Source organism: Pecten maximus, chromosome 12 (assembly GCF_902652985.1).
Source record: "Pecten maximus chromosome 12, xPecMax1.1, whole genome shotgun sequence".
Taxonomy (NCBI): Eukaryota; Metazoa; Mollusca; class Bivalvia; order Pectinida; family Pectinidae; genus Pecten; species Pecten maximus.
Window position 1 is genome coordinate 18,448,234 of NC_047026.1, and position 18,542 is coordinate 18,466,775.

The following is an 18,542-nucleotide window of genomic DNA, read 5'->3' on the forward strand; positions in this document are numbered from 1 at the left end:
TTACATCATGGTATATATAATCAACCACAAGAAACAGCTATGGTGTTATCATAAAACAATAAAATATGTCTTAAAAGACGCACCTCATGGATGAGTGACTCCATCCTGTTTAAAATTGTTTAAAATGTACTTGTCCTTTTGTAAGATGAAGCAATAATACAGGTAAGTATTGCAATCTGTGTATGAAGGACCAAACTGTCAATAGTGAAAACCTGTCTTGAGGGACCAACTTTTGGTTGATTATAAGAGGCAGTCCCTATAAACAGGTTCTGTTGTTTTGACACCATATACTGTACAAATTCATGGTCGACCTTAATCAAATTACAACACCCAATATATCATCACAGGAATGAATTTATCATTATGACAATGGGTAGGTATATAACAGTATACCTAGTGTTTATCCACAAATAAGCCCTCCCAAAGCTTTAATACTAACCTTTTACACTAGCGGAGGGGATTAACAGTATCTAATGATAAATACGGTAATTACAATGTTTTCATGTGGTCGATCACATTATCACAGTATGTGAAGGACACTGTAAATCAAAGTAAATTTTTAAGCAGGGCAAGAAAATTGTAAAACTACAAATCCACCAGACACAGTACATTTTAAGGGAAAGGGAGGTTTGGTAAAACAAGTTTTCCAAATGTAGAATTCATGGAACTAGCCATAAATTAAAATATGTAACATGTAACATGAATATTAATTACTTGTCTGTCATATAAATACAGTGTAAATATGATGATAATCAATAAATCAATATGTTATAAGTAATTGGTCCATCAAGAAGTAGACAATTTTTCTTGCCCAGATCCAAAGAACTGGTAGTGAGCCATTTGACATGGGATTTTTCTTGCCCTCTGAAATTTATGTAGATGACTTCATTCATTTTCAAACTTCAAATCACAAAATCGCTATTTTAGGTCGGTATTTTGAATAACTTCACTTTTCAAAATTTAATTATTTGTGATATAAATCAGTTAGATAAATAACCATGATCTAAAATTCATGATTTAAGTTTCACACAGTTTTTATTTACCAGGTACAAAGAATTTAGAAATCTGCAGTACAGAAAAACTTAATTCTCTGAGAATCTTTCTACAATAGTGTTCATATTCTGATAGAGCTAAACTCTGCAAGTTGCAGAAAAAAAAAGATAATTAAGCACTTTACATTCATACATTCACAAGGTCAAATGTTCACCACAGAAAGTTTATAATGAAGTGACATTTTTGGCTATTTTCAAGTCTTCTTTGTGTTTTTTAATAACTATTAGGTCAGTTTTCTACAATTTTTTCTTCTGATAACTGTAAAGGCTTTTGAATGGTTTCAATAGAGTTTTTTTATACACATATCACAAAGTTTTTACTGTCACAGACAGTACAAGTCAAGTTTCACTTCGTACAAATATCACAAGTTTTTGACCGTCATAAGCAACGATCACCCTTCAGTGTTCAACTTGTACTAGGGCGGGGAATGTTCGCATACGTAGTCTTTCTACTTCTGCACGTAACACAGCTACTTCCTGTGCCTGTGCTTTCGCAAGATCGACTAACTTCCTCCTCTGTACAATCTCTTGATATCTCCTTTCACGCCCAAAGTCTGATCTTCGATCAGCTGAAAAAAAAGAAGATATTACCAATTATTATTGCAAATGGATTGATATACACATTAAAAAAAATGAAGTTATAAATCATTATATACAGTAATTATGATATTGACGATGTCAGGCTGACCTCATGATCTGATCTACCCATGATTTTATTACAGTCTAGATATAATTTGGACTTATCATAGCCTGGTAGGCTGTATAATCATGACATTTAGCAGTGTTTTTAGTTTGACAAGTTTTGAATGAGTTAATGCCCTTGGTTTATTTTAGTAATTCATTCTTGTCTGGAGATCGGACTCAATATTGATCTCTAATAAACTAGCATTTCGGTAGAATTTCTGACCATGACATACAAAGACAAAATATGACAAAAATGTGACTCACCGTTGACATCATCGATATGCCGTCTTTCATTGACAGTGACGTGTAGCTCTGTGAGCTCATTGTCCATCTCCCGATTATCGTCATCCTTCAATTTGTGAGCCCGTCCAAGTTCTCGTAATTGCTGTTTCTTGGCTGATACTTTCCTCTCATGATGCTACAAACAAACACCATTGTCAGTCATTTTTTTTACTACTATTATTATTATTACAAGCTAACCGGTAATAAGTATTTATATATTAAAGTATTTAAACGGTAAAAATTGTAATCCAGACGATTCTGCCGTTGATACATTTATTATGAGGTGTTTACAAAAGGATACGATATTAACGTGGCCCTGTGGTCAGGGTCAGCTGGGGGAGTCAGATCAGACCTGCAGACCAGTCAATTTTAAACAAAGACGCACCCTGTACATGAGAAGTACAAATATACTTGATAGAAATATCCCGCAATTAAGTAATTAGATCGACTATGGATCAGAATATGAATTATTTTTATGACCATATCCGTAACCGTAATCGTCATTTTTGACGGAGGTTTAATAACCAAAGAAGAAGAGAAGAAACTGTAAAACGAAAGTAGGTCTAGCCCAACTACATAGGTTACGATACGATAACTATGAATTAAATCTGTGTTACTTTCCGTTGTATTTTAGCACATTGGTGTCTCAAAAATAGCGAAAATAATCCGGGAATGTTCAATGATCTTCTGTTTTTAGTATCGTTGTGCTTTCCGTGTCACGTTCTAATAACCGACGCCACGAAATATCATACAGCTAATGGACCGAAGTGTTATCAACTCCAAACCTCCATTTATCGACTAAAGATGCCTGATTCTATAGCCTGCAGACTTACGGTTACGTCATCAAATGCATTTCCCGCGAAATTATTGGGAAATCTAAATCAATATTCTTAAAATGATATGAAGCGAAAGATATAGAAAATGTCTAAATAAAAACATTGTGATCAGTAGTGAGTACAACGTTAGAGTGCATTGTAAATAATTGCTACGATTCGCTAACCTAATGCATAAGTAATTTAAATCAAATTATTTTAAAATCCATATTTCGTTTCTATTATAATCTTAAAATTTGTAACACAAGATCATTTAGAAGCTTTGCAGTACTGACTCTTTCAAACGCACAGATGTTTTGATTTGAGCAAAGATGGCGACCCGAAGCTGTGAGGCGGTTTGGATTGGAATTAAAATGCGTATATTTCGGCAAGTAAACATCGTACAATGTCCCCGTGTGGTCAGATCATCTAATTTTGTCATAATGTATTCAGAACAGTTGTTGTTTGGTCGCTAGGGTCATTAACATAAAAATTCGGATTATTATATAAATACTTATTTAATTAATTATACATACATTGTACCTCAAAGAAATTGACAAGCGATAAATAATCTTAAAGGTCTGCCAAAGATAAGAAATGTATCTGTATAAATAAACTGTATTATATGAAACCATTTAAATAAGTTCAAGTACTAGTTTGAAAAAGAATTCAGTTTCCAGAAAATAAATAGGAAGTTTAGGGTACTGTCAAAACAACTGTGTATTAACTGTTGAAAAATAACAACTTAAAGACAGTCTCACCCTCAGCTGTGTCAGGATAGTCTGTTCCAGTTTTCCAATCTCTTCTTGTTTCTTTCCATCATAGTCTGAATTTGACAAATACTGAAACAAAAATTTGACAAATCTTAAAAAAGTTAATAACAAAATATGTATTTGACCAATTTGATGTTTAAAATAAAGGTACAAAATACCTTACCATTGATAATAAAAAAAACCAACTAAACAAATTACAAACTTTAACACAAGTTTACAAACTAAATTACATATGCTGTACAGTCAAATGTCATTACATGGAACAATGAAAACACTTCTGAAAAAAATATCCATGCATAATTAAGTTTGAAAATGTTTCATAATGATTTCATTCAACCTAAAATATGCAATGGCCGAAATACAAGTGTAATGATACCATAAGAACCTGATGTATCAGTGGAGTGACCAATTCAAGCATTTCAATGATTTAAAAAAAAACAATAAAAACAAAACAAAAACAATAAATAAATAAATAGATAAATAAATGAAAATTAATCGTATGGAAAAATTCTACACAAAATATGCACATTCACTGAGGGGAAGGGAATATACTACACATAATACTCACCAATTGAATTTCTCTTGTGACTTTCATAAATTGAATATCTTTCATTCTGTTTTGGAAATCTTCCATTTGCATGATCATTTTCTTGTGTTCCCTTTGAAAATGAAAAATGGTATTTTGAATAGTTCATCATAAATATTTTTACAATGCAATTATTATATAAATAGGCGATCTAGATAATATGTGTCAATTGCCTCAACTGGGTTAATTCTGATAACATGATTGTGTTTGTCTCATCATGCCAAGCATGAACATGCAGTGGGTTAAGGCAAGGGAATGCCACCATTTCTAAGTCTGACAGAAGAATCCTCATGGCCAGCAGGCACCCCAGTAATTGTAGTAGCATGCTGTGTTTGTATCACTGTGTGTTCAGTTTCTCCATTTCTTAAGTATATCTACCTAATGATGGTTCAGTTTTTAATAACATGGTTCCAGCTGAGAGATTTAAATACACATAGAAGAAAAAGTCATCTGAAGACATTGTTGATGGACACACGCCATTTTGACAATCAATTAACATTATGAAATTTGGAAGTCGATATGAGTCAAGAGACATACCATTCCAGCTGTATGATGCCTTTTCTAAAATCTTTACTTTCCACCATGCTGGCGATTTTGCTTTCTCCTAATTGCTGAAAATTTAAACACAACAACATGTAATTTAATTTCAACCTATAACATATCACACAAATAACCTTCATCTTAAAGCAGTTTTTGTATTTCAGATAATTTTAATGATTCATGATACACGTACATATATCCTATTGAAATTCAATGTGAATATTACCATCAATCATCAAGGATTTAGTAGAATGATTATAAGTAAAGTTATGTACTAATCTGTGTTAGTGTCATTTTCATACATCGTTTTCGGACCTCCTGGACATCGTTTTTGGTCAAAATTTTTCATGCGCAAAATATACGGATAGAAGTTTTAATTAAGCATTTTCAGCCTCAAAAAGTACCTGTGCAAAAATGTTTTTTTACAGTAATTATGATTTATTATGATTTTTGTTTAGATAATATCATGTTCTCAATAAACTAGGTGCTACCTACATCCTACATGGGATTTAGGCAGATAACTTTTCTGTAAGTAGATCCAATGCAGAGAATATCCATGTAGAATATACAATGTATACCTTGATATTGCTGTTGAGCTCCTCTACAACACTCCGGTGGATGAGGGCACTGTCCTTGTAGTCGTGGATAAACGTACTCGTATCCACTTCCACCTGTCCCTGTTTCAGCATCAGTTGTACTTCCAGGTTCAGATTAAATCGTTGTCGGTCATCCTTCAGCCTGGCAGAGAAAGAGAACAAAGCATTATTAAAGATAGGTACTGCTGTGTATCGTAGAGGAGAGGAAATTACAAGACTGATTTAAATTGGATTGTTAACCCTCTCTGTCTGCATTTGTGAGCAAAATCAAAATTAATGATGAAATTAGATGATATTTAGCCTTCTCTGTGTACAGCTGTAGATAGAATTACATTTATTCATTGAACGAGTCGACAAGACTGAAGGAATTGACTCGAAACTAATGCTGATGTTGCGTTTTGAATATTCAGCTCACTTGTTTAGAGTGTCATAAATGCCGTCTATATCGTTTTTTATTTGTTCATCTTCATCTTGTCTCTTTCGAAGGAATGCTTCCATTTCTGCCAGTATCAGAGCTTTTTCTTTCGTCTGCAACAGAATAATTATTTTCAAAACTTTGTAATTTAAAAAAGAAAGAAAAACAACAAAAAACCCCGAAAAATTCAGAGAAAAAAATCTAGTGTCATATATAATAAAAGTTCAATTCATAAACTTAGTACTTTGATTTTAAATACATTTAATTATGTATTTGCTTTAAACATTTAATCAGTCCTTTCATTTACAGATTTTGTAAACAGCTCAACATATTTGAAGTCAGTTTCTATCTTATGATAATAAGTATTGTGGGATTTTATCGGTCAGCGTTAGAACGCAAGGTACTGTGAAGGATGTTATGTTATTTTCAGCTATTTTTTGAAGATAAAGCAAAATTGTGAAAAACAGATCCATTGAAAATTAAAACATTACAAATTATGACCTTGATAGCAAGATACATACCAAGACGTCATTTTCAATCTTTTCCCTGCGATATTTACACAACCGCTGCCAGATGTGGGGTTCAATGCCCTCTGGGGCGTTAATATCCTTGTCAAGGTCAGCGATGGAGTGTTCTAACTGGTTCTTGGCACGATTGTTGTAGCTCGCCGTGGAAGGACGATCCGCAAATGGATTTGGAATTGAAGGATCCACAGAGGACGGTGCTGGGGCATCAAATCCTTTGAGGCGAGGAACCCTGCATGATTTAAGATCAGATATATATTGAATTTGAAGACAGAGCTTGGGGTAGACTTCTAAAACAGCCATCTTATATCAAAACATTTATGTATAATAAAATCACGATTCAAATGCTACCTTTGAAAAAAAAGAGATTCTTTTTGAAAACAGGAAATGCATTAATGGAAACTAATATTGGCCTGGAATGGAAATCTTGAATACCAATGAAAAATGTTGTTTCTGCATCTGATCTAATCTCTGCTGATTGTTTAAATCATTTTAATATTTCAGTCAGTTTCAAATAGAAATGTGCTGGTTTAGCACACTCTACTTCCTCAACAAAATATAGTCACACTTCAAATGAATTAAAGCCAGGTTTAAAGTATTTATCATATATAGGTATGTTTCTGACCAGAATAACTCAATATTTTGAGTGACTTGTTCTTAATGACTTTCAACAAATACATATATTGTTTAAAGTCTGGTGAACACAAAGTCGACATACTTGGGGCGTTTACGGAAGAGCCTATACAACTGGTCTTGTTGCAGTGCTGTGACGTCATGGAATTCACGCTTGAATGATCTATCCATGACCTTGTCCTCAGCGAGAAGAATGTCATACTGTTCTCGGAATGCATCAACATGCTTCTTGGACTCCATCATAGCTTGGGCAGTGATCACCTGGAAAAAAATAAATATATAGCATTTATTTAATTTACCAGAGTAGTAAAAATAAACACCATAACACAAAATATCTGTTAGTAGATTATTATTTTGTTATGAATATTATGTTTATATCTTGGGTAAAATATTTCTTATATAGTTTATATACATTTATCATTATAATAAACCACAGAAAAGCTGGCTCAACAGAATGTTAAAATACTGACAAAGGGACATAATTCTCTATACAGGGAGAAGGGCAAAAAAGGGGTTGTTATCTAGTGAGAAGGGAAACCAAATTGAAATGTAATCCAGCAATGAGAAACTTCCTGAGAAGTAGGATGAAAAGACAAGATCTCTGTATATTACATGTAGGCCAGGACAACATGGATTGTAGTGAGGCACACTGCCATCACAAGAGGTACATAACACAGTATATATATGGTATTTGACAGACACAAAGACTGATGATATGAGGGATGGAGAGACAAAAAGACTGATAATAAAAAGGATGGACAGACAAAAAGACTGATGATATAAAGGACAGACAGACAAAAAGACTGATGATATGAAGGACAGACAGACAGAAAGACTGATGATATAAAGGACAGACAGACAAAAAGACTGATGATATGAAGGACAGACAGACAGAAAGACTGATGATATGAAGGACAGACAGACAAAAGACAGATGATATGAAGGCCAGACAGACAAAAAGACTGATGATATGAAGGACAGACAGACATTAAAAGGCTGATGATTTGACTCATCTAATGGTTGGTTAAATTGACAAATATGTAGCTATAAATACTTACCTTCATATTTTTCTTGTGCTCCATGAGATGATTAAGATCACGCTCGCGTGTCTCCAACTCCTCCTCCAACAGGAGGTTGTGCCGGAGACGTAGGATCTTCAGCTCCTCCTAAATACAAATCACAGCAAATGTTGGAAAATGGTACTTAATTGTTTATATCCCCAATATGAGTCAATTTATTACTCTGATGAGGTTGGCTTATTAAAGTGCATTATAAATGTATAATCATTGCATGGGGTTTCAGTATGGATACTGTAAGGGATGTGGGCTGCTTATTACCAGGCCCTTACCTGTAGATTAATAAGATAATCCCGTGATTTTACAATGTGACATCTGTAAGGATTGTTATAATTGAGCCCCATTAATTTCTAATCGAAAATTAGTCACAAATGTATTTACCTAATTTCGACCTAAATTTTCACAAATGGCCAATAATTATGATTTTTGTAATAGACATTTAAGTCTGAAAGATAATCTTTGTGCTTATTAAAAGGATTTCTGCGCTCCAGAGGAATGTGTTGATTTATGAATAAAATTCATAAAATATAATTTTTTTTTTTACATTTTATTAAATTCTCATTTTCTCCTAACAGATTATAAAATATCAAAACTGATAACGTATTTTCCTGATTTTCAGTAATTTGAATTTTTTTTTACGTCATTCTACAGTGCTTGCCTACCTGATAGAGAACCATCATGACTTTGATTTTCTTCATAAACACCTGGTTCAGAGTTTCATCAAACAGTGTCATGCTGTCATGGATTACTGCCTGCATCTTACGAAGTTCGGCCTCGAGTTGCTAAACAAAAAATTAACATATTGAACCCAATAAGACACATATGGAAGACAGAATAACAGAAGGAGGTACAGGAATATTTAAAACTCTTCATCATAGATAAATTAGGCTCATGAATTTCAAGGTTTCCAAGAAAGTGGGTAGAATTTTACTGTCAAGGACATTCTGAAAATGAAATTTTTATCAAAAGTATGGATAAAATTTTTTCCAAATATCGTCCCAAAATTTGTCTGAACGTAACAACATGTTTTGGAAAGAACTTGAGGAAGTTGGATCAAAATCTTATCAATTTACTTCTGAAGATTGTGAATATAACTCAATTTGTGGAACACTATCTGAGAAACAGTAATCTTATCATTCATGTTACAAAAGAATTTTATGCAAGATATATTTGACAAAATATTTTATTATATTTGCATGTTTATAAGTGATCCAATGAAAGATCAACATACATGGGTCTTATAGCCTTTCAGAACACACTAACTTTACATGCAAAAAAGTCTTCAGCAATTATAAAACTTCTTTTACAACTTTGATAACACATTTTTGACGAATCTTTTATTATTCCAAACTCAATTTTGATATATCCCTGTAAAGATACCTCCCCTCCGACCCACCTTTTATCATTTTGTAATTTTCTCCTCTAGAAGAAAAGTTTACTTTGACTATACATGTAATTGGGATAGAAGATAGTTACCTTGCGATATTTCTCCCTTTCCTCGATAAGTTCCTTCACTTTGCGCTCATATTCCTTGGCAGCTTTCTGCTCATCTTCTGTCCAATCAGATTCTTCTTTCAGAGACATGAATGCAGGCTTTGGAATGTCCTATGGAATCAATTAAATTTTTGATAAACACCTGTAATTTTTTTTTTTTGCATGCAGACATTAAGATTTGCTAATCCAGCAAGTTGATATTAAAGCCAATCAAATATAACTTTTGAGTATTCTGGCATCGTATGTAATCTAACTTTTGAGTATTCTGATATCCTGTGTAATCTAAATTCTGTGTATTCTGACATCCTGTGTAATCTAACTTCTGTGTATTCTGATATCCTGTGTAATCTGAATTCTGTGTATTCTGACATCCTGTGTTATCTAAATTCTGTGTATTCTGACAAACTGTGTAATCTAACTTCTGTGTATTCTGATATCCTGTGTAATCTTAATTCTGTGTATTCTGATATCCTGTGTAATCTTAATTCTGTGTATTCTGACAAACTGTGTAATCTAACTTCTGTGTATTCTGATATCCTGTGTAATCTTAATTCTGTGTATTCTGACATCCTGTGTAATCTAACTTCTGTGTATTCTGACATCCTGTCTAATCTGAATTCTGTGTATTCTGATATCCTGTCTAATCTGAATTCTGTGTATTCTGACATCATGTGTAATCTTAATTCTGAGTATTCTGACATCCTGTCTAATCTAACTTCTGAGTATTCTGACATCCTGTCTAATCTAACTTCTGTGTATTCTGATATCCTGTGTAATCTGAATTCTGTGTATTCTGACATCCTGTGTTATCTAAATTCTGTGTATTCTGACAAACTGTGTAATCTAACTTCTGTGTATTCTGATATCCGGTGTAATCTGAATTCTGTGTATTCTGACATCCTGTCTAATCTAAATTCTGTGTATTCTGACATCCTGTGTAATCTGACTTCTGTGTATTCTGACATCCTGTGTAATCTAAAGTCTGTGTATTCTGATATCCTGTGTTATCTAAATTCTGTGTATTCTGACAAACTGTGTAATCTAAATTCTGTGTATTCTGACATCCTGTGTAATCTGAATTCTGTGTATTCTGACATCCGGTCTAATCTTAATTCTGTTTATTCTGACATCCTGTCTTATCAAACGTTATGCTGTTATTCAATTTTTTAATGTTTTATAGTTAGTCTAATAGTTAGCTTTTCCACTTATCTCAGATTTATCCTCCTTTTTAGCTTTTCCACTTATCTCAGATTTATCCTCCTTTTAAATCCTGAAACATATACTAGTACTACAAACCTTCTTCAGTTCATCTTCCTTCTTGATTTCCAGAACTCCACCCATCATCATATCCAGACCACGCTCACGAGCATTGTCTCCCTTTTCTCGAGCTCTCCTTTCCTCGTCTTGTTTATCCTGTATTTCCTTCTTCTTCCTCTGAGCTGGTGTGAGGTATTTCTCTACCTTAATCTACAGAATAAAGACAGTTAATTTCTACAGAAGTGTTTCTTTAAGCTACCAATTCTCATTCACAGAAAACTGTCTGCAATAAATAAATGAAATAAAATGATGTACAAACCCCCCCAAAAAAACCTTTAGTTTGACAATTGGCATCACAATCAATGCCTCTTGAAAAATTATGTGAAAATCTAACATGAAAATATAAACCTATATACTACATATCTTCTTTACAGTATTTTCAACAAAACTCACCTCACGGTCATCAACAGTCAGAATACTCTCGGGATTTTCCAGAACACTCAGTTCCGGTTCAATTATTTCCTCATTTATGCTCAAATCTCTCATGTTCTTGATAATTTTCTTGTTCTTTTCCTTGATTTTTGAGATATCCTGCAGCTTTCTCTGGTACACTTCCTCAAACTCCTTGTTGAATGTTAACTTGATCCGATGGATGGCATCCTGTTACAAAAAAAATTATAATTGTTAGGACAATATACAGAACTAAGAACCTGAACCTCCATGTTTACCATACTGGTAAAACATTGTTCCAAATAAATAGGAAATTTCAATAAATATTCTTGACATTCAGCATTTCCTAAATCTTTCAAATCCGAACCATCATATAAACTTTCACCTCTCATGAAATTAACCTATAATGACCTCTCACCTCTCATAACCTTTACTCTTTGACATATTTAACCCCTCATGACTCACCTCTAGAAGTATAATCTGTGTGGTCTTCTGTTCCCTGGTGTGAAGGTCAAATTGACTATAGAACAGCTCGTTAGCACCTCCAAACATGGCACCTGGTTGAACAGATAAAATGAGATATATTTTATTCCAAAAGGTCAGATTTATTAGTGGAACATCAAGCTGCAGTTTTAAACTAATGATTAATACCTTTTAGTGTTTTTCAAAGTTGTCACATGTATATAACAGCCCATCCCCCCCCCCCCCCCCCCCCCCACACACACACACAAAATAAAATAAATAAATTAAAAAAAAATGATAATTAAAAACAATGAAAGTAGAAATTCTAAACTAGCCAATTCATCAGTAACATCTTTATGTATACATGTATACATGTTTTGCAGAATATTTCTTATATATCATATATTCTTGTAAAGAAACAATTGCATTCCATTGACTAATTTTTATGTAAATGCACAGTTATATAATATATAGGAACATGTATGTATGTATGTTTTTTTTTTCTTTCTTTCTTTTTTTTTGAAAGAAAGAGAGATAACGTTTAGGCTTATCATAACTGACATAATAATTATAGTATTCTCATTAATCAGAGTATATTAATATTGGACAGTGTATTACAATAAACAAAGAGAAGGTTTCTGAAAAAAAAAACATATGCTTTTCAAAATGATGTTTATCAAATACAAAAACAAATAATCTCAAATCTATATTCAACGTTAAGCGTCAAATAGAAATGCAGTTTATTTTAAAATGTAGTTACTTCATGATTGTGAAATATCTATTAATACATTTACTTCATTCGGACTGACCTTAAAATCTCACATTTTCATGGTTTTGTTAAATATACATGGACACGGGGTTGGGAAATCCTGTTTTAGATAATGTTACAAAGCAATATGGAAAAAAAAAAAACTGTTAATAAAATGAAAGAAATAAAATGTAAAATAAGAAAATCATCAGAATCTAAATGAAGTGAAATATGCTGAATAAAAAACAACTCAAATTCAAATTATTTTAATATCAAATTAAATATTGAAATATTAAAGAAATAACCATACTGACAGAAAGTAAATGTTAAAAGTTGGATTATTAAAAGAAAATACAATGTAATTTAAAATGTGTTATCATTTTTAGAGTTTGGACTGATATGCCATAAAAATAAGATTTTAAAGTATCAAAACAAATAATTAAAAAAAAAATGATCCGAGACAAATATATTAACAGAAATTTTTATTCGAGAATTTTGGAAGAAAATAATTACATAGTAAAGAAAATAATTGCATCTGTATAATTTTGAAAGCACTAGCAATTTTACAGACAATTTCTAAAATAGTTAGACACCATACCCACTGACTGAGAAATAATTACAATATATATAATCTCTGGAACCAAGTAAATCAAGTGAATTTTATTTCAAAAGAAAAAAACCTTCATAACAATTTTTATCCAGCAATTTTAGAAAGGAAAACTTGTATCAAAACAAATCAGAAAGATCTACAAAACAATGAAAGTAGAACTTTTTATAACATAAACTGGAACTATCTGATATAGGTACTGTGAAGATAATTTATCATAATTACACACCGTATAAATTATAATAATTAAAATTGGTTTAACAAGGTTCCAATGAGTAACTAATAATAGAATATTCAAATTTATTTAAATATTTGGAAATTCAGAAAAAAAGGAATCCAAGGAAAAGGGTAAGAATTTGATATATGAATGAATCTAATCACCAATATCTACAAAATAATTGAGAATATTTGAATGTTTGAAATATTTAATCATAACTGAATGAATCTATTTAAAAGTGTAGATACCATAACCAAGAAAAGAAGGAAAAATTGTTGAATCTGCATAAAAGAAGTCTAGAAACCATAACCAATATTGGCAAAAAATTGCTAAACCTGTTCTCAGTCCAGATAAACCTGATCTCAGTCCAGATAAAACCTGTTCTCAGTCCAGATAAAACCTGTTCTCAGTCCAGATAAAACCTGTTTTCAGTCCAGATAAAACCTGTTCTCAGTCCAAATAAAACCTGTTTTCAGTCCAGATAAAACCTGATCTCAGTCAAGATAAAACCTGTTCTCAGTCAAGATAAAACCTGATCTCAGTCAAGAAAAAAACCTGATTTCAGTCCAGATAAAACCTGATCTCAGTCTAGATAAAACCTGTTCTCAGTCATCCAGATAAAACCTGTTCTCAGTCCAGATAAAACCTGTTCTCAGTCCAGATAAAACCTGTTTTCAGTCCAGATAAAACCTGATCTCAGTCAAGATAAAACCTGTTCTCAGTCAAGATAAAACCTGATCTCAGTCAAGATAAAACCTGTTCTCAGTCAAGATAAAACCTGATCTCAGTCCAGATAAAACCTGTTTTCAGTCCAGATAAAACCTGATCTCAGTCAAGATAAAACCTGTTCTCAGTCAAGATAAAACCTGATCTGTCAAGAAAAAAACCTGATTTCAGTCCAGATAAAACCTGATTTCAGTCCAGATAAAACCTGTTCTCAGTCAAGATAAAACCTGTTCTCAGTCAAGATAAAACCTGATCTCAGTCAAGATAAAACCTGATTTCAGTCCAGATAAAACCTGATCTCAGTCAAGATAAAACCTGTTCTCCGTCCAGATAAAACCTGATCTCAGTCGTCCAGATAAAATCTGTTCTCAGTCCAGATAAAACCTGTTCTCCGTCCAGATAAAACCTGATCTCAGTCGTCCAGATAAAACCTGTTCTCAGTCCAGATAAAACCTGTTCTCCATCCAGATAAAACCTGATCTCAGTCGTCCAGATAAAACCTGTTCTCAGTCCAGATAAAACCTGTTTTCAGTCCAGATAAGACCTGTTCTCAGTCAAGATAAAACCTGTTCTCAGTCCAATTAAAACCTGTTCTCAGTCAAGATAAAACCTGTTCTCAGTCTAGATAAAACCTTATCTCAGTCGTCCAGATAAAACCTGTTCTCAGTCTAGATAAAACCTGATCTCAGTCCAGATAAAACCTGATCTCAATTCAGATACCATAACCAGGGTAAAAGCTAGAGTTAATGTGTATTCTACAGATTTTCATAAGAATGAAGAAAATGTCTGTCATCAAAACAGACTAAATTTACCCAAACTTATTGGTTGCCCTTGATCATATTCTTAAACAAAGAATTTGTAAGACAAATTATTACATTGAAGACAATTGAAGTTTTACATCAATGCAGACAACCTACATTATGTGCATCATCCTTAGATCCAGAAACATTTCAGTGAGCATGTATTCTTCTAAAATTATTTATATCTTTAAGAAATTTCATTGCATTAAAAATGCCAAATTTTACAAGTTTATGTCTGGGAAATAAATGGTGATGTGTTTGTAGTTGTAATAACATGTATGATACATTAACATCTGACATTAACAGGTATTGAATCAACAGGAACTTAATGGTAAAACATTAACTATAACATGCTATTATCAGGAGTTACATTAACAGGAATATCACTGTATCATCCATGTACATAATATGTATAGATAACATAATGTGATCGGATTTATATTAGCAGGGATTGAATATCATTGGTATTGAATTACACTATAAACATGATATTATCAGGTGTTACATTAACAGGAATATGATGTTATCACATTTTTAGATAATATGTTTATATTCCATTAACATGTGATATTAACAGGTGTTACATTAACAGGAATATGATGTTATCACATTTTTACATAATATGTTTATATTCCATTAACATGTGATATTAACAGGTGTTACATTAACAGGAATATGATGTTATCACATTTTTACATAATATGTTTATATTCCATTAACATGTGATATTAACAGCTGTTACATTATCAGGAATTTAAAATTAAGTGACAGACTCATTATATTATGCAAATTTTTTTTCTTCTTTGATTATTGTAATTTTTTAAACTAAATTTGTCTTATTATCACTAATCTGTCTATAAAAGCCATGATGTTTTATCATTATTATTGTTTTACGGCCCATCAGTCATATGCTGTGTAACATAATGTGTAATTCTGAAATATTAAATACTGAACATTTCTGTCTACAGCTGAAATGAAGATAAAAACAAAATACACATACAATCATACAGCTGCTGTATAGTGGAGCATCAATCTCAAATATCACTGATATAGGAAATAGTATAGTACTTCACAGATACCTATTTGTTATCATTTGGGAAAACTATCACTTCAATTTAGAAAAAGAAAAATTACAGACTTGCTAAAGTCTTCAAAATAAATCTGATCCCCCCCCCCCCCCCCCCCCTTTTTTTTTTAAAGAAAAACAGTTTTCCTCCTGAATTTTAAAAAAAAAAATTCCTGAAAATAAAGTCATGAAACTAATAAAAATGACAAAATTTGGCCTCACTGGTAGGATATAGTAAAGCAACATGGCACAGATTGAAGGAAGTTGAATGCTGACTTTAAAAAGTTGCCATGCAGAAACAATATTTTGACAGAGAGATGGTCAGATGGAAAGGATGCGTACACATCTCTTTGCAGGACATAACATTGACCAACTTCAATGATTATATTTGCATGCAGGAAATGTAACACATTTCAGCTGGGATTGATAGATAAAAATGTTATCAAGCAATAAGTTACATGCACCACTGACAAACAAATGCAGTTTTCAAATGTAAAGATCAATATGTACATAAAAAATGATTCAAACTCAAAGAAGATTCTTTATTTTATTAGAAAGAGAAAGAAAGAATTCCCAGTGAAATCAAAAAGGGGAAGGAAAGCACCTGGTACCTGGTAGGCATGCTTTCATTGTCAGTGATAAAAAAGCTGATAGAAAAAACTCATCAGATAAGATTGAAATTTGAAAGAGAATGTACAAATAGTAAAACAAAATGAGAAAAACAAAATATGTAACATAAATCAAAATAAATGTATACATGTATTTTTGTTTTCATCTATTTGATGCTGATAATTGACCTATACTCAGACAAAGGGAAAATAAGTTGTTTTACTTTTACAATTAGTTCCCACACTGAAGAATAACAGGGAGGAACCAATCAGATACGTACCCCCATTTTACCTTTTAATCTTCATCTTTAGAAGAAAATGAAGATTGGACCATCGGATAATAATTAAAATCATAGCTGGCCACATGCCCAATAGTTTCGTCAATATTTCTTTACTAAAGGGAATTCCTTAACTTCAAATTGTCCATAAGAAAACTTTACAGAATTTAAAGAAAGTTTCTTAACTACGATGTTTCCTTAAATCCAATTATGAAAATTTTAGATGAAAAAGAATTTATTTACATGTAAATATTTTTATGGAAAATTTAGTTATAGGAATTTCCTTCAGTGAAGGAGGCTTGATGAAATGGGGCTAGCTTTTACTATTAACTGATTACAGTGATGTTACACATGTAATTTCTATCTGGGAGATGTAAAGATATTTTCTGGTCAGCTACTATGGTTAAATATATCTATTAAAATGTATTTTAGCGATTGTATATTAATTTACTTACCCAGAGTATTTCCTGAAATATTGACATAAAAACAACACAAGTGAACAAAATATGTATGAATTTCAAATCGTGTCAGGGACAGTTGTGACGAATAAGGTATTTCTGTACTAAAAGGATGGAGCGAGAAACCACTAAAGCAAATTAAACAATTGTACAAAAATATTAAAGCACCACACAAGTTACCACTAAAAACTCAACATCACAACATTTATCTACATTCATCAACCAATTCAACAACACACAAAAATCAACTACAAAAATCTCATACATTTTAGACATCATGGGAAATGCACACCACAAGTTAATTACATGTCTTAATAAGGATTGTGTGGTTACTATACAGAATGTGGTTGTGCTAATTATAGATTAATATGTGCAGAAAATCAAATTTACGGCAAACAACACTAACAATGTTTTACAGCAAAAATGTTACGACAAGTACAATAGAATTCCACTGTACACCGAATATGCTAATGAGTTGTGGAGGGTGTGGTCTATTTCTATAGACTCCGCCTCCAACACAAGCTCCGCCTTTGACTTACCCAAACTGCCAGTGGTAGAGGGTTTCTCTTTGCCATCTTCATCAACATCGTCATTTTCACCCGCATCATCTTCCTGTGTAAATACCAAACAACTATGACTTCAGACCAAAAGAAACCACAACCATGAGCTTTAACAATCACCTGTGTTCTTATATAGAAATCTGTCCTTGTATATAAAATGTTTTTTGCTGTCTTGACCTGACATATATGTGGAATTTAATCATCATGTAAAGATATGAGTAAATGTTTTTACATATATAGCCGCTGTAAACATGTCAGTAATTTGACCAATACAATATTCTACTGCTCCAAGTTCAAATGTCAAAAAAAAAAAGCAATAAAACTTCGTTCTTTCCTATATTAGATTCAAGTGACTTAAGTAAAGAACATTGGATTCCGGCAAATTTAAGACAATTTAATCTGTATGAGTTCAGAAATTTCTATTTAACTTGATTGCCAGAAAAAAAAAAATTACTGAATTATTTTCAATGCTGACATAAAATAGTGAAATATGTCGGAACAGTAGGAAATATTTCGTTATTTAGCTAAAAATAAGTTTTATCAATATAAATTTTAACTTCACAGAAATTCTTTGGTTGACCACATCCATATACAATTTTCTTAAACTATGGGAACAAATGAATATAAAGAGTCTTTAAACATATCAAAAACATGTGAACATCTCTCAAAATTTGTAAAAACTTACAAAAACTTTTTAATGTGAATAAATATATGTATGAACAAAAACTTAATTGGTAGAAAAATGAAAAAGTTTTTAAGTTAGGTTTTTTTGTTTTGATGTGAACATTTATTGAAAATTACAATGTGTTAGTAAAATGTACTTGGTGATAGAGAAAGG

The 18,542-nt window shown here is 32.1% G+C and overlaps 1 protein-coding gene across 1 annotated transcript in view; it reads right to left on the reverse strand.

The window, feature by feature from the left end:
* LOC117338897 (cilia- and flagella-associated protein 43-like) overlaps positions 1–18,542 on the reverse strand; it is a 40,876-nt gene continuing 22,334 nt past the window's right edge. Inside the window, exons 25-42 of the mRNA XM_033900262.1 lie at positions 17,684–17,756; positions 17,142–17,153; positions 14,747–14,776; positions 11,640–11,731; positions 11,178–11,384; positions 10,764–10,934; positions 9,450–9,578; positions 8,636–8,755; positions 7,956–8,063; positions 6,983–7,158; positions 6,262–6,496; positions 5,741–5,853; positions 5,308–5,467; positions 4,727–4,800; positions 4,172–4,262; positions 3,592–3,672; positions 2,001–2,154; positions 1–1,621 (exon numbers count right to left, since the gene is read on the reverse strand). Coding sequence (XP_033756153.1) covers positions 1,452–1,621; positions 2,001–2,154; positions 3,592–3,672; positions 4,172–4,262; positions 4,727–4,800; positions 5,308–5,467; positions 5,741–5,853; positions 6,262–6,496; positions 6,983–7,158; positions 7,956–8,063; positions 8,636–8,755; positions 9,450–9,578; positions 10,764–10,934; positions 11,178–11,384; positions 11,640–11,731; positions 14,747–14,776; positions 17,142–17,153; positions 17,684–17,756 — 2,196 coding nt within the window. The 3' untranslated portion in view covers positions 1–1,451. The remainder of the gene's footprint in view (positions 1,622–2,000; positions 2,155–3,591; positions 3,673–4,171; positions 4,263–4,726; positions 4,801–5,307; positions 5,468–5,740; positions 5,854–6,261; positions 6,497–6,982; positions 7,159–7,955; positions 8,064–8,635; positions 8,756–9,449; positions 9,579–10,763; positions 10,935–11,177; positions 11,385–11,639; positions 11,732–14,746; positions 14,777–17,141; positions 17,154–17,683; positions 17,757–18,542) is intronic.